The sequence below is a fragment of the Rhinatrema bivittatum genome, chromosome 1, assembly GCF_901001135.1.
Source record: "Rhinatrema bivittatum chromosome 1, aRhiBiv1.1, whole genome shotgun sequence".
Classification (NCBI taxonomy): domain Eukaryota; kingdom Metazoa; phylum Chordata; class Amphibia; order Gymnophiona; family Rhinatrematidae; genus Rhinatrema; species Rhinatrema bivittatum.
In genome coordinates, this window is record NC_042615.1 from 590524001 (window position 1) to 590537686 (window position 13686).

The 13686-nt window shown below is 43.3% G+C and overlaps 1 protein-coding gene across 1 annotated transcript; it reads right to left on the reverse strand.

Moving 5' to 3' along the window:
• Positions 1-1643: 1643 nt before the first annotated feature.
• Positions 1644-11828, reverse strand: MINAR2 (membrane integral NOTCH2 associated receptor 2). Its single transcript, XM_029586085.1, has 3 exons — positions 11536-11828; positions 5175-5420; positions 1644-1994 (listed from the first exon to the last, which is right to left on the reverse strand). The coding sequence occupies exons 1-3, from the start codon at positions 11737-11739 to the stop codon at positions 1674-1676; spliced, it is 771 nt and encodes a 256-aa protein (XP_029441945.1). The 5' UTR covers positions 11740-11828; the 3' UTR covers positions 1644-1673.
• Positions 11829-13686: the final 1858 nt, after the last annotated feature.

Here is a 13686-nt window from a genome sequence, read left to right on the forward strand (position 1 = left end):
CGCGCCGAGACCAGCTGGTTTTCCCCGTTCCCTCCCCCCACCTTCCCCTCCCTTCCCTCCCCCACCTGTCCTGCCCTCCAGCCCGAAAAAAAAAATCCCTTTGTTTCACAAGTTACGCGCACCGGTGGATTGCCAGTGCACGATCCAGCGGCCTTGCAGATGCCTCTGACCATGCCCAGCTCACTGTCAAAAACCCCGTCTAATGTCAATAGTGGATAAAAGTAACAATTTGGCGTTTAATGACTCCCTAAACCAAATTGTAAGGAATCCAGAATTTGGAAATCACTAAGATATTCATTTCACTGTTTCTAAAGTACAGCCTTGAGAAATTTTGCCAAGAATGGTAGTCATGAAATGGGCTGATAGCTGCTAAATACCTTCAGATCTAATGAGGGTTTTTAAAATAAGGGCCTCACTAATGCTTGCTTTAAACTTCTAGTTAGAGTTTAAGTTCTAGTGAGAGTTTAAGTTCTAGTGAGAATATAAGTTCTAGTGAGAAATTAACTATGTGACAGTCAGGCAGGCTGGGATCAGGAATTAGCCCTGCCCGAGGAGCACAGGACTGCAGGAGAGGACTGGAGATGGTCCTCTGCCTGGACCAACCTGCTACCCTACAGGTTGAGCCCTTGGATTCTGGTGGCCAGCAGGACTAGCTGGAACCAAAGACAAGACTTGGGCTGGAGACAGAGACTGGTACTAAAGCAGACAAGAGCTGGATACAGGCAGGGCTGGAGACATGTGCTAGAACCAAGGGCAAGGCTTGGGACTAAAGACAGGACCAGCACTGAAGGCAAAGCAAATAAGGGTTTGAACTGAGGGCAAGGCCTGAACTGGAGACAGAGACTAGACTGAACAAGATAGGACAAGGACTGGACTGGGTAGGACAGGCCTATCAAGAAAAGACAATATTAGAGAGAGACTGGACAAAGACAGGACTAGAACAAGCAAACAATAAACAAGAAGGTCTAAAACAGGGCGCACAGCTGGGCTAGATGAACCTAGAAGTCCCAAAGGCTGCTAGGTGGAGCAGGAAGGCCAAAGAGGCCTCTGAGCAAGGCAGGAAGGCCTTGCTCAGAGGAAGGCCAAAAGGCAAGGCAGGAGACTGAAGTAGGCCACAATAGGGATGTGAATCGGGCTTTGGACGATTGAAAATATCGTTGATATTTCAAAATCGTCAGAAATCGGGGGCTCCCCAAAACGATAGGAAAACCCCACGAAATTGTTCGTGGGGGTTCTCTTATCGTTTTGGGGGAGGGCGGGAAAAACGGCACATAAAAATAACCCCTAAACCCACCCCGACCCTTTAAAACCAATCCCTTTAGGATTCCCCCCCCCCTCCCGACCCCCCAAAAACTTTTTACAGGCAACCTGGTAGTCCAGTAGGGGCCCTGGGAGCGATCTCCCGCTCCTGGAGAGGTGCCTGGGGGCGCGTTATGAAAGCGGGTGCTGAACACATAGCGCCCGCTTTCAGTGCAACTTTTTTGCATCAGCCCCCTAGACAGCTGCAGAGAACAGGAGGGGAGGGGATGAGACCGAGGCAAGACAGAGCAGAGCAGAGAAAAGTTGCTCTCTTCCTAACCCCAGACTATCCCCTGCTGTCCTGTGCAGGAAGCTGTAGGCAGCGTGGTTGTGGGGAGGGGGGAAGGGTGTTGTTTCAGCAGTACCAACAGTGCCTAGGGGTGCCTAAAATCTAGATCCATCACTGTGATCATGTATGTAATATTTGGGTTCCTTTCAAAATTTTGCTTTTTTGGCATTTTCATATTTTCCCTAGAGTAATGTGTTATGCTAAATGTGGCCGTATTTTTTTTCAAGTCAGTGAACAGAATGCTAACAGTAACCGTGGCAATCAAAACACAGACAGCAAATACTACAACCAGAGCAATCCGACAGTATTTAGAATGTTTCTTTTCTTTTTCTTTCTTCTTCAGTAAAGAATCGTACCCTGGAGTATAAATATCTTCCAGCCAATACTGGAGGTCATTGGGATTCTCCTAAGGATACAAAAGAGCATACGTTCAGTACGTTTACAAACAAAACAAGCAGAAGATGCACACGGATCCTGAATGCTCCAGCTCAGCAGTATTATCACCAAACCTGTTTTGAAGATGAATCAACAATAGCTACATTTACATATTTGCCCTCAGCTCCCAGGAAATTCTGATTTGTGGGCAAAGACAAAATATATGCTCACCTTTTCTCCCATTACTCAGGGATTCTTTTTCCCCTAAATTCAGAAAGCATGGTCACTTCTGGTGATTTTTATGTCAGAGAATAGCAGAAGCCTGGTTATGCCAGGCAGGGTATATGAGAAGACAATTAGAAAGTAGTAGAGGAAAGGAAAGACAGAATATCTTTCCATTCAAGATTAAGTCAGAGAAATTTACATCATCTTAAAAGAAAACTTGAACTCTTAATTCTAGTAGATATAACAAACATATCTTGGTCATAACAAGCCAAAAACATGTCCTCATTGGTAATTAATCTAGACATGTCATTACAATCAAACTCAACATTAATAAAATTGTCTTTTGGCAAAAAAAAAATAAATTTCTTACTTCTAGCTCTAATATTATAAAGGAGGATCATTATTGTTGTTCTAGCCCACAGGGTACGTTTGATTTCATTATTTTCGTTTTTAGCATGTTTTTTTTTTAATAAGTGGGGAGCTCACTCAGAAGCATGGCTTTGAGAAAGCTTGCCAGCAGAGATTAGCAAAAGAGTCTGATTAGGTTCTTACTTTGGATGCCAAGTGCGTGCTATGCTTCTGTATGGTTTTTCCACCAATTGTAATCACTGGGAAAGGGCGACAGTTTGGAAGGCTTGTGTGTGTGTGTGAGGGGCGGGGGGAGGGTAATGTATATCTGTGAGGTCTTAGTCAGGATTGTGGTGCCTATGGAAAAGCAGTTGGATGCTGCAGAATATAGGTAAGTGCTCGATTCTAAAAGCTTCCCCTTCCCTCCTTCTTCAAGGCAGATTGGTCCAGAACCACACTGAAGGAGTTTCCCCATTTTCTCAGTTACCACAGAACATTCTGGTGTACATCTTTAATCTGGTTTCAGGTTGGACATTTGGGAGATCGAATATTTTCTTGTTATTTGGGAATGACTCACATGCAGGTTTTTTGTGACATGCTGATCCTTCTATTGATTTTGTTTGCAATAAGGGAAAAACTCATAACAATTATATATTAAAATAAGCCTAATGGGAGTTAGCAGCCTATAATTATATATTTAGGTGGTATATATATATATAGCAGACCTTACAAATATAAAAACAAGGAGTCACTTGTCTGAATATTTCAGTAATACAGCAGGAGAATGTTTTGTTTGGTGGTAAATTAAATTAAAACATTACAAAGCAAGCAGGGAAGAGTGGGCCACATACACAGAGACACATGCACATACACATTCAGTCGAAATGCCAGATGTGCCTGTGTGTGCTGGAGGTGGGGGGGTGGGGGGAAGCGATTTATGTGGGAATGCTAGTGTGTGCACGTGGGGTAGTTTATATGGGGCGGATTTTAAAAAGGTTACACGCGTAATATACGCGTGTAACCCTTTTAACCCCCTCCAGTGCGCGCCGAGCCTATTTTGCATAGGCCCGGCGACGTGCGCAAGCCCCGGGACGCACATATGTCCCGGGGCTTGAAAAAAGGGGCGGGGCGGGGCCAGAGCCTCCAGGCACAGTGGCCATTTGCCGCTGTGCCCGGGATCGCGGGCCAGCCATCGGCCGGCGCGTGCAACCTACACCTGCCCGGAGGCAGGCACAAACTTATGGAAAAAGGTAAGGTGGGGTTTAGGGAGGGCTGGGGGGGGGGGGGGGGCGGGTTAGGTAGGGGAAGGGGAGGGAAGGTGGGGGGTGGAAGGAAAGTTCCCTCTGAGCTGCCACTGATTTCAGAAGCAGCCTTGGAGGGAATGGGAGGAAGGCTGCGCGGCTCGGCACCCACAAGTTTCACAATTGTGCACCCCTTGCGCGCGCCGACCCTGGATTTTATAACATGCGAGCGGCTTGCACATGTTATGTTATAAAATCGGGCATACCTTTTAGAATCCGGCCCTATGTGAGTGTGGGTGTATAGGAATGGGCTGTGGAAGTTGTGTTGGTTAAGAAGTCTGAAGCAAGATGGCCTCAAATGTGCCAGCCTTCACCCACTGCTGCTGGGTTTTTTTTCCCTCTCAGCCAACATTACACAGCCTTTAATTGCCTCTCACATTAAAACAATGGAGATATTTGGGAGACTTCATTCTCTGAAATCATTGACCTAATGCTTTTTATTTTATGAACTTGTTAAGATATTCCCATTTTTCTTTCAGAATGCCAAATTTGGTGTTTTTCAGTCCCTTCTTTGGAGATTTATTTTGTGCCCAGACAAATGGACAGACCCTGTTTTCATAATTGATTCCAACATTTTGTATGTTGAAAAGCAGGACAGGCATTTTAGTTCACATTTATCTTTTAAAAATATTTATTTTCCACTTACCATACATTCTAGGTGGGTTATAGATTGGGGAGTGCAGTGGGAGTTTTCTTCATGTTTTTATTTCATGTTGTTTTTCGCTTGATTTCATTTTTAAAATGGTTTGTTGAGGTTTTTCCCCCCCCCCCCCCCCTATTTTCATAGTTAGTGTACACTTAATTCTATTAATGTGCTTTAACTGGTCTTAGTATGAACTAAATCCAAGCTAGTGCACTATAAGTCCAGTTAGTGTGCATGAACACGAAACTAAAAATAAAAAATTGGGGCATTTTTTTCTTTTGTTTCGTGTTTCCAATGAAATAGACAATGTCGTTGTCATTGTCTGTTTCATTTTAAACAAATGCTCATCCCTATTACAGAATAAAACATTCATAAAATTTACATAGTAAACAAAAAAAAATAACAAACCCAAACAATAACAACTGCACAGCAGTCAGGACAGCCTAACTTGCATAAAACATACAACTAATATAACATCTTGAGCCCCAATAAAAGAAGAAGAAAACAGTATACCCGCTGTGTATATAAGATAACCAGGTAATTTTGCCTGGTGATGTTTGGCCAGATAGTCACTCATTACAGAGATGTAATTCTCTGTGGATATCCAGCAATACATGCTGCTTATGAAGGGAACTTGCTGCCTGACTCTCAGCATCTTAGGTATCATTTTGTATTTCTCATTACAATATTTTACCTTCATATAGTTAGAGAGGTTGGGATGCACTGACTGCTTGTCATAGTCTTGAATGGTCCAGGAAGGTTGCTTTTTTCTCTCCTCCCATCCATCACAAATTCCAGTATCTTGATATAAGGGATTGCTCTTGATGGTGGATTTTAAGGTGACAGGTGTAATGTGTTTACTCAGAGCTTTGTCGATAAAGGCTGGGCTGTTTCCTCCTGATTCCAGATCTGTTGGTTCAGTGAGGTTCCTTTTTTGTCTCTGTAAAACCAGGAAGGCAGATTATAAGAACAATAAATGAAATTAAAAAAAAATAAATTAAATTTACGTTCATGAATCATTATTTAATTAACATTAACCCCCCCCCCCCCCATATCAAGTCAAAAACATGTTGAGATCCAGGCTTGTTGGTGGTGTTATATATTACCAAGTGCAAGGCACAAACTCAGATCTTCTGTCTGTCGGGGAATCACTGGTCTGATACATCTCAGGAGGAGAACTGATGAGGCACACCTAACTCTCACAAGTTACTTGCAGGGAATTTCTAATGGAGAAAGAAAACTTCCAGTTGTCCTTGGTGTAAATTATAGAAGTAAAAATATAAAAAGAGAGAGTATCCCCAAATTAAAACAATAACCTAACAAACACAATATATCAAATTAGACTTAAAAACCTTTTGTATGACATGCTGGTTTTACTGTATGTTCAAACTGTTAACAGTATAATAACATACTGTAAAAAAACCCTTCAAAATTAATTTTTAAAGGATTTTTATCACTGTATATAATTAAATCATACTAATGTGTATCTGATAGCACTTCCTAAATGCAATTAGGTTAGAGACCAGTGCCTGATTTTCATCACTATTGGAAAGTCTTCAGGATTTGCCAATAAATGTCTCTCACACTGTAGAAGTTCAACCAAATCCCGATGTCCAAATAATTCATCTGAAGCCCCAGAAAAAGGACCTATGGTTTTGTCTGAACTCGGCTTTCTCAAGTGGTCTGAAGAAGGGAGAGGCAAACAGAAGGTGCCATTTAAAAATATTTCAGCAATTCAGCTATTGTAGACCACACTCTATTAAGGAGAATCCTTTGGCAACTACTACTTGCAAACTTCAGTCAGTATCTTGAACTTTATGGTATTGATGGTAACTTTCAAACCAGTGTGTGGGTGCACATGTGTGCATGTTCATTGGCCCACACCCAGGGACCTGGCTATTTTATAACTTACAGACGTATATGTGTACATGTTATAAAATAACCTGGCCACTTGCAGATGTGCACCAAATTTTAAGGAGATGTGCGCATGTCTGCACAAATGTCACTTCTACCGCATAAATCAGGGGATTTTAAAATGGACTCATGCCGACACTATCTCCAGTTTTAACAATTTGTCCCCAATTCACCTGGTTAAGATATAGGTCTCCAATCTCCTATTATACTCAACGGTCCATGACCTCATGCCATGGACCGCCATTCTTACCTCCAGCCCCGACCTGTGTGCAGGCTCCCTCATTGCCACGGCAAGCCTTCCTGCAGCCCACGTGGCCAACCACTGTGGTGTGACTAGACCCCAATGCACGCTGCGTGAAGATGCCACTGAGTCTAGCAGGGGCTACCCCTAGGCATACCCATCCCCGAACAGCTCCAATTTAAAGGTCCCACGGCAGGAGATTCCCCGTGGTGCTACCTGATGATATCAGGTGCTCAGGCCTATTTAAGGCCTCCTCCGCAGCACCTTCCATGCCTTGACAATAGGTCAACTACCTCCAGGTAGAGCTAATTGCCTCAGTATGCTCCAGCTTGCCTGATCCTTGTTTCTGAGTCCCCGCACCTGTTCCTGCCTTCCTGGTCTGTGTTCCTGAATTCGTGTCTGGTCCCTGGTTTGTCTTCACTTCTATGTGGTCAGTCTTCAGTTCTTGTCTCCAGGCCTTGTCTCCTTCTTCACTCCTGTTCCTCAGCCTTCTGCTTTCTGTGTTCCTGGTCTCCTGTCAGCCTCTTCTGCCCGGCTTCCTTTGGTTGGATTTCTGGTTTTGACTTTGGCTTGCCTCTCATCCTTGATTGAACTCTGCCTTTCACTGACCACTGCCTGGACCTTGACCTTGAATGAACTCCGCTTGCCATTGACCATTGCCTGGACCTAGACTCTGCTGAATGCCGCTTGCCCTGACTGCTGCCTGTCTCTGGCTCTGCCTATCTTCAGCCTGCCTCGGACACTGGCCTGTGACTCGATGACTATGACAGATCTTCACCTCCACTGCAGAAGCCCGCACCTAAGTCCTGCCGGCCCTGGCACCTGAGGGCTCAACCTAAGGGGAACGAAGGCTGGTATAGGCGAAGCTCCAGTTAGGCCTCTGCCATAGCCAGCTCCGCCAACCGACAATGGGGACAGACAGGGCTCCTCCTTGCAGGTTGCATCAACTCCATATCCACACCACCTCCCATGGTTTGAAAGGTTTCACTCCCCCCAGTTAGCCCCGACCCTTAAAACTCCACAGATCTGCTCATTTTTCTTTATTTTTTAACTTGCATGTCCTCCATAGCAGAAGTAAAGTTACGCTCCAGGGGGCCTCGGCGCATATTGAATCACAAAAGTATTTACACACACATCTCAAGTTTATCTCCTGAAATGCCCATGTCTCACCTAGACCACGACCACATCCTGCCCCTTTTTAAAAACCTTCGAGATGTGCACGATGCAGCATTTATGCACATAACCAGGCAGCTTTTAAAATCCTGGAGATGGCTGAGGGGGGATATGATAGAGATGTTTAAAATTATGAGAGGTCTAGAACGGGTAAATGTGAATCGGTTATTTACTCTTTCGGAAAATAGAAAGACTAGGGGGCACTCCATGAAGGTAGCATGTGGCATATTTAAAACTAATCGGAGAAAGTTCTTTTTTACTCAACGCACAATTAAACTCTGGAATTTGTTGCCAGAGAATGTGGTTAGTGCAGTTAGTATAGCTGTGTTTAAAAAAGGATTGGATAAGTTCTTGGAGGAGAAGTCCATTACCTGCTATTAATTAACTTGACTTAGAAAATAGCCACTGCTATTACTAGCAACAGTAGCATGGAATGGACTTAGTTTTTGGGTTCTTGCCAGGTTCTTATGGCCTGGATTGGCCACTGTTGGGAAGGTCCAATAAAACAAATCGGAAGGCGGTCCCACGTAGCCAACGCAAAAAACACCAAAGGGACTACCTTACACCGTGGAAGATTTTATTAGAGGTGCCCGACTCGAACTGAGTTTCGCCAACAAGGCTGCATCAGGGGCTTTATACTGTAAACATACTCTCACCGCAGTAAGAGTCAATATATCAATCTGTGTATTGATTGTTGCAATAAAACTTACAATGCAGCGATCTGTCTGGAAACAAATAGCACTGCAACTAAGTTCGAGTCGGGCACCTCTAATAAAATCTTCCACGGTGTAAGGTAGTCCCTTTGGTGTTTTTTGCGTTGGCCACTGTTGGGAACAGGAAGAGGGCTTGATGGACCCTTGGTCTGACCCAGTATGGCATGTTCTTTTGTTCTGCTTGGTTCATAGAAGCTTGACTTATTAGTGCATCCCCCAATTGATGCTCACGCTGCGCTTTTAAAAATCACCTTTATGGTATCTTCATTTTCCATCAGTTCCATCAAATGGAACCATTAGATTCAAAATATATGTGGACTGTTACAAAATTACCCCTTAAAGGTCTATAAAAGCAAAACTTCCAGTAGGGTTATCTGGATTTGGGGAAGTAAGGGTGGGACTATAAGGCTCAACAATTTACACATCTAAAGATAGGGAGAAATGCAAGTAATTTCATCAATAGCAACCAGCAATTAATTCCTAAACTTTCAGCAGGGAAGGAGAGAAGCACAGATTATATTCTTGTAAGGCAATCCAATAATTAACAAACAGTGTAGTACTTTTAGTCATGGGGAAAAGTGCTGGGGGGACAGGAGGTAACAAGTTATGTACAAGTGCAAAGTTTGTGGGTGCATTTGGCTCGGCAGTTCAGAATTTTCAAAGGAGATACTCTGCAGTGAATTTCCCTTTGAAAATTAGCTTGTGGGACCACAAAGAAAAGTATCCATGGACCTGAGAGTTACCAAGATTGTTTAATTAGTTCTCTTATCTCTCGTGAGATAGATGTACTGGCGTATTCACTTTATTATAACACTTAAGTGTTTTCAGCTTAACACTAAAAATAATTACAGTGAGGTTGTTTTTTGTTTTAAATTTATCACAGAAACAGATATGATGACAGATAGGGACTGTAAATGCTATTTAGTCTACTCATTTTCATTCCTGATTAGAGATGTGCATTCATCTGGGACAATGTTTCAACAACCCCGAAAAATGAAGCAAATTTCCCCCAAATTTCATGAAAATTATTTTTTTTGGGGTTAGTGCGTGCTAACTCCCCATTAGTGCACGCTTACGTTAGCACTAATGGGAGTTAGCACGCACTAACCCCGTTAGTGCACACTAACCCGGAATTCAGGGCGGCCAAATAAAAAATAGGCCCGAACTGCGGGAAACCGAAATTTCCCGCGGAGGGCCGATAACGAAGGCCGAACCAAAAGGTTCAGCCAAAGCACATCTCTATATCCTGATGCAATGTCAAAGATCCTAGTTCAGCTCTGGCTTTCCCCTCACTTCTTTTCAGGTAGGGATCCTCTGACTTATTCCATGGTTTCTTAAATTCTCTTATTGACTTTGGGGCCGATGTAATGAGGTGCGCTGAAGCTGTCATGGGTTTGTGCACGCCTCTAGGTGCATTTGTATATGCATTTTCCTGCACAAAGCCCTATATGGGTATGTAATAAGGGTTTTGTACATGGGATAAAAGCGGGTACAAGCGTGCTTACAGACCTGCGTTTTTTCTGCATGAGTGCATGCTTATGGCATACAAAGGAGGCAATTATCTATTTGCAGGCAATTCAGGGAGCCACGCTAGCAGGGAGCTTGAGTTAGTGGGGGCTTTTTAACGCGGGTTTTTAGCGCCTGGGTCAGGGCAGGCAGTGAGTGAAAATGCTGGTGTGGAGACTATTTTTTTGATGCTTTTGCAAGTCAGCCAAGCGGAGGATGGAACAGGTAGAGAGAGGCAGCTTCTCAATGAGGCAGACTTGCAGACCTGCATTTCTCTCTCTTGCTGGCAGAGTCCGATCAAGAAGGGGTTAGATATTTCTCTACCCACCTTCACATCAACTTCTGGACCACTTTTTTATTCATTTTTTTGAAGAAAAAAAAGGCTTTTGCCCTGAGCATCAAGCGCAAGTGTTCACACGCCAATAGGTGTCCACATGGATGCCTGTTTGTTTTACTACATAGGGACATGAGCGCGCATTACTGCATGCATCATGGTGTGTGTGCCCAGGGTACATGGATTTTTTGGGTGTATCTAATTAGCATACATGACCGTTATTACATCCCACACTTCCGCTGGTTTTTGCCGCACGAGCCCAAAAACTCCGCGCAGAAAAATCCGTGCGGATTTCAGCGCGGGTTCTATTACATTGGCCCCTTTGTCTCTATCACCTTCCCTGGAAAACCATTCGATGATTCCACCAAACTTTATGTGTTGAAAATTTTTTTTCATAATCCTCCTGAGCCTATTCCCTTGGAACTTCATACTGTGCATTTTTGTTCTAGAGCATTCTTTCCTCTGAAAATGGTTTGCTTTTTGTGTATTATTTATATAGTTTTGGAATTTTAATGTCTTTTCTTCCCTCTACTGACCCCCCCCTTCATACCTCTCTTTTACGGTGAGCACTGAGCATGCTATATTTAGTTCCTGAATCTCATAAGACCTTTGGTACAGATTCTGTACCATTTTAGCAGCTTTTCTCTGAATCATTACCACTCTGTCTTTATCCTTTTGGAGGTATGGCCTCCAGATCTGGATTCAATATTCCATGTCAAGCCTCACCTATGACTTGTACCACCTCCCCTCTATAACTGGTTATGTTTCTGGTCACCGTCTTATTACACTAATTTGCTACTTAGACATTATTAGATATAATCATCCTGAGGTTTCTATCTCCTGACTAGTGCACCTCAGTGTCTCACATTTCAAAGATCCAGGGGAGTAATATATGTATTACTCCCCTGGAGCTTTGCACTTAAATGCTTAAATGCTGCATATTACAATCATAGAGGAAAAACACAAATATAGAACAGCAAGGAACTATGCATTTGCAAAGCTGCCTAACTCCAGTTCATTTTGAACAACCTGTTAAGTTAGACGTTTTTGGAAAAGAAAGGTTACAAATATAGGGCTGTTTTGCCTTTACGAACCTTAGGGAAGGGAAGTCAAACCAGGACTGAAGCTAGTCAGCAGCTCTACCAGTCTATGAAACTCCTCTACAAGTTCTTACCTGCAAATAAACCCTGTTGTGCCACTGCCTGGCCTGCAGAAAGGCTGTGTTCATCATTAAATTCTTCACATCCAGCCGGAGAAACTTCTCGGGGTGATTATTGTTTGGCAAAACTGAGAGGTCCATGTTTCCCTCCAATTGTTTCGTAAGGTGAACACTAAGGCTGCAGGTAGGTGCTCCCAAGCTGCTATGTGATTCTTCCATAATTGATGAAAAAGAAAACGATCTAGCAGGTGGCTGAAACCATAGCTGACGGCTCTTCAGTCCCAAACCCGTTCAATACACTGTAACCCCTGAAGCTGCAAATAGAGTAACACCAACCTCAGATACAATTCGATCCATTTGGTTAAGACTGCATTGTTCGTGCAAGATAACAGCTGTAAGAATGCTTGCAGTTTTTTCTTTAATTTCCCTTATATTAGAAAGAAAGATCTGTTATTTACATATGAAGGTTGCAAGATTTGCAAAGTGAAAACATTTTTAGAGGTAAGATAAACTAAGAAAAATCTAGGATGGAACATTTTAGCTATGCTATTTAAACATTTTCCTTCAAAGTGGAGATTATTTTCTCAAGTGTCCAGGGCAAAACTGACCATTCTTTCAGTGAATGTGTGTTCTATAGACTGATTAATCCACAAGCAGTACAGTGGAGCAAGAACTGATCTCCAAATATAATAGCCAAGTCACCAAGGAGATACAGGAAAATAAAGTCAGTCCCAAAATTCAAAATTTTTCAAATATATAATTTTGAATTTTGGGACTGACTTTATTTTCCTGTATCTCCTTGGTGACTTGGCTATAGACTGATTAGACATGAAATACTTCAGTTACTTTCAGGGTGCACAGAATAGACACAAGTAACCCATACTTCTTCATGTTGTCCTGGCATTTCACATGACATTCAAAGGCATCTGATTTAAAATATTACTGTAATCAATAATACTAAGGCAGTGAGCTGAGTGTGGATAAAATGTTTATGTCATGGGCTTCTACAGTTCAGCTAACTTTTCCAGTATTTTTCGGATTTCCTCTCACTTAGGTACCTATCTATTCTTTCTGAAATTGGTCAGTTAGTTGGCCCCTCAGTACTAGTAATACTATACACTGCCATGTGCTGGCTTCATTGTCTGGGTCAGGGTCTTCCGCTCCCCAGGTCAGCTGGTGCTGGGGGCGTTGCTGAGGTAGGGTTCACAGCCCCCAATGGGGATGGAGTCCCAGCCATTGGGCAATGGCAACACTCCTGTTGGCCAGTTTTAAGGCTTATCGTTGCAGGATTTCAGAAGCAGGCATGGTACATGGCCCCCGACCAAAGATGATCTCTGCCAGGACTGGGCTAAGGGAATTTGCAGGCAATATAATGGAGAGAAAATACCAGGTACTCGTGAATGAAAGCTCGTGGTGCTGGATCCAATTGAGCTGAAAACCAAAGGAGCAGGAGAAAATTGCCAGGCCAAAAATTTAAAAAGTTGGTCAGATATACTAAAGCAATATATACATACTCAATATGGGATTTTCTTTTTTATGCTGTCAAATTCAGGCTAAAGGTAGGGTGCTGTCAGCTCAGTGATTCAGTAGTAATGCTAAATGCTGTGGAACTGGAAAACTAACATTCTGATCTTATGTTCCCCCAGCAATGTGATGTTCACACAAGTTTAGAAACAACAGTCAGGTCAAGATTTAGGCATGGGCAATGTAGGCAACTAGCTCTGATGCCACTGTTGCTATGCTATTATCTGGGCCTGCCCTCACTGTACCACTTGTCCAATAGATTGATGGTGACCCTATCCCACAGCAGCAGCAACAATTCTAAAAGAAAATTCAGTATGGAGTTTGCGAGCTGCCCATTGTGGGCTCACAGGCCCTGCTGAAGCCTCACCTCCACCCATGGGTTTCCATGGTAACAGGAAGCCCGTACAGGATGAGGAGGCAATGCCATCATAGGGCCTGTGAGCATGTGATAGGTGGCTCGCAGACCCCACACTGAATTTTTCTGTTAGAGCTGCTGAAACTGTAGGGTCAATCCAGGAAAAGTTGCAAGACAACTTTGAGGTGAGGGTGGATGGCTGGAAAGGAAATGATCTAGGCAGCAACAATCTAGAGAGGGGGACAGTCTCTCCCCTTCTATTTTGGGGGAGGAAGGGGAATCAACCC

Coding starts and splice junctions, on each gene's coding strand:
- MINAR2 (XM_029586085.1), bottom strand. CDS start 11,739: ATGGAAGAATCACATAGCAGCTTGGGAGCACCTACCTGCAGCCTTAGT. Junction 5,421..11,535: donor ACAACAGGGTTTATTTGCAG/GTAAGAACTTGT, acceptor CTGGTTTTACAG/AGACAAAAAAGGAACCTCAC. Junction 1,995..5,174: donor ACCTCTCTAACTATATGAAG/GTAAAATATTGT, acceptor TTGTATCCTTAG/GAGAATCCCAATGACCTCCA.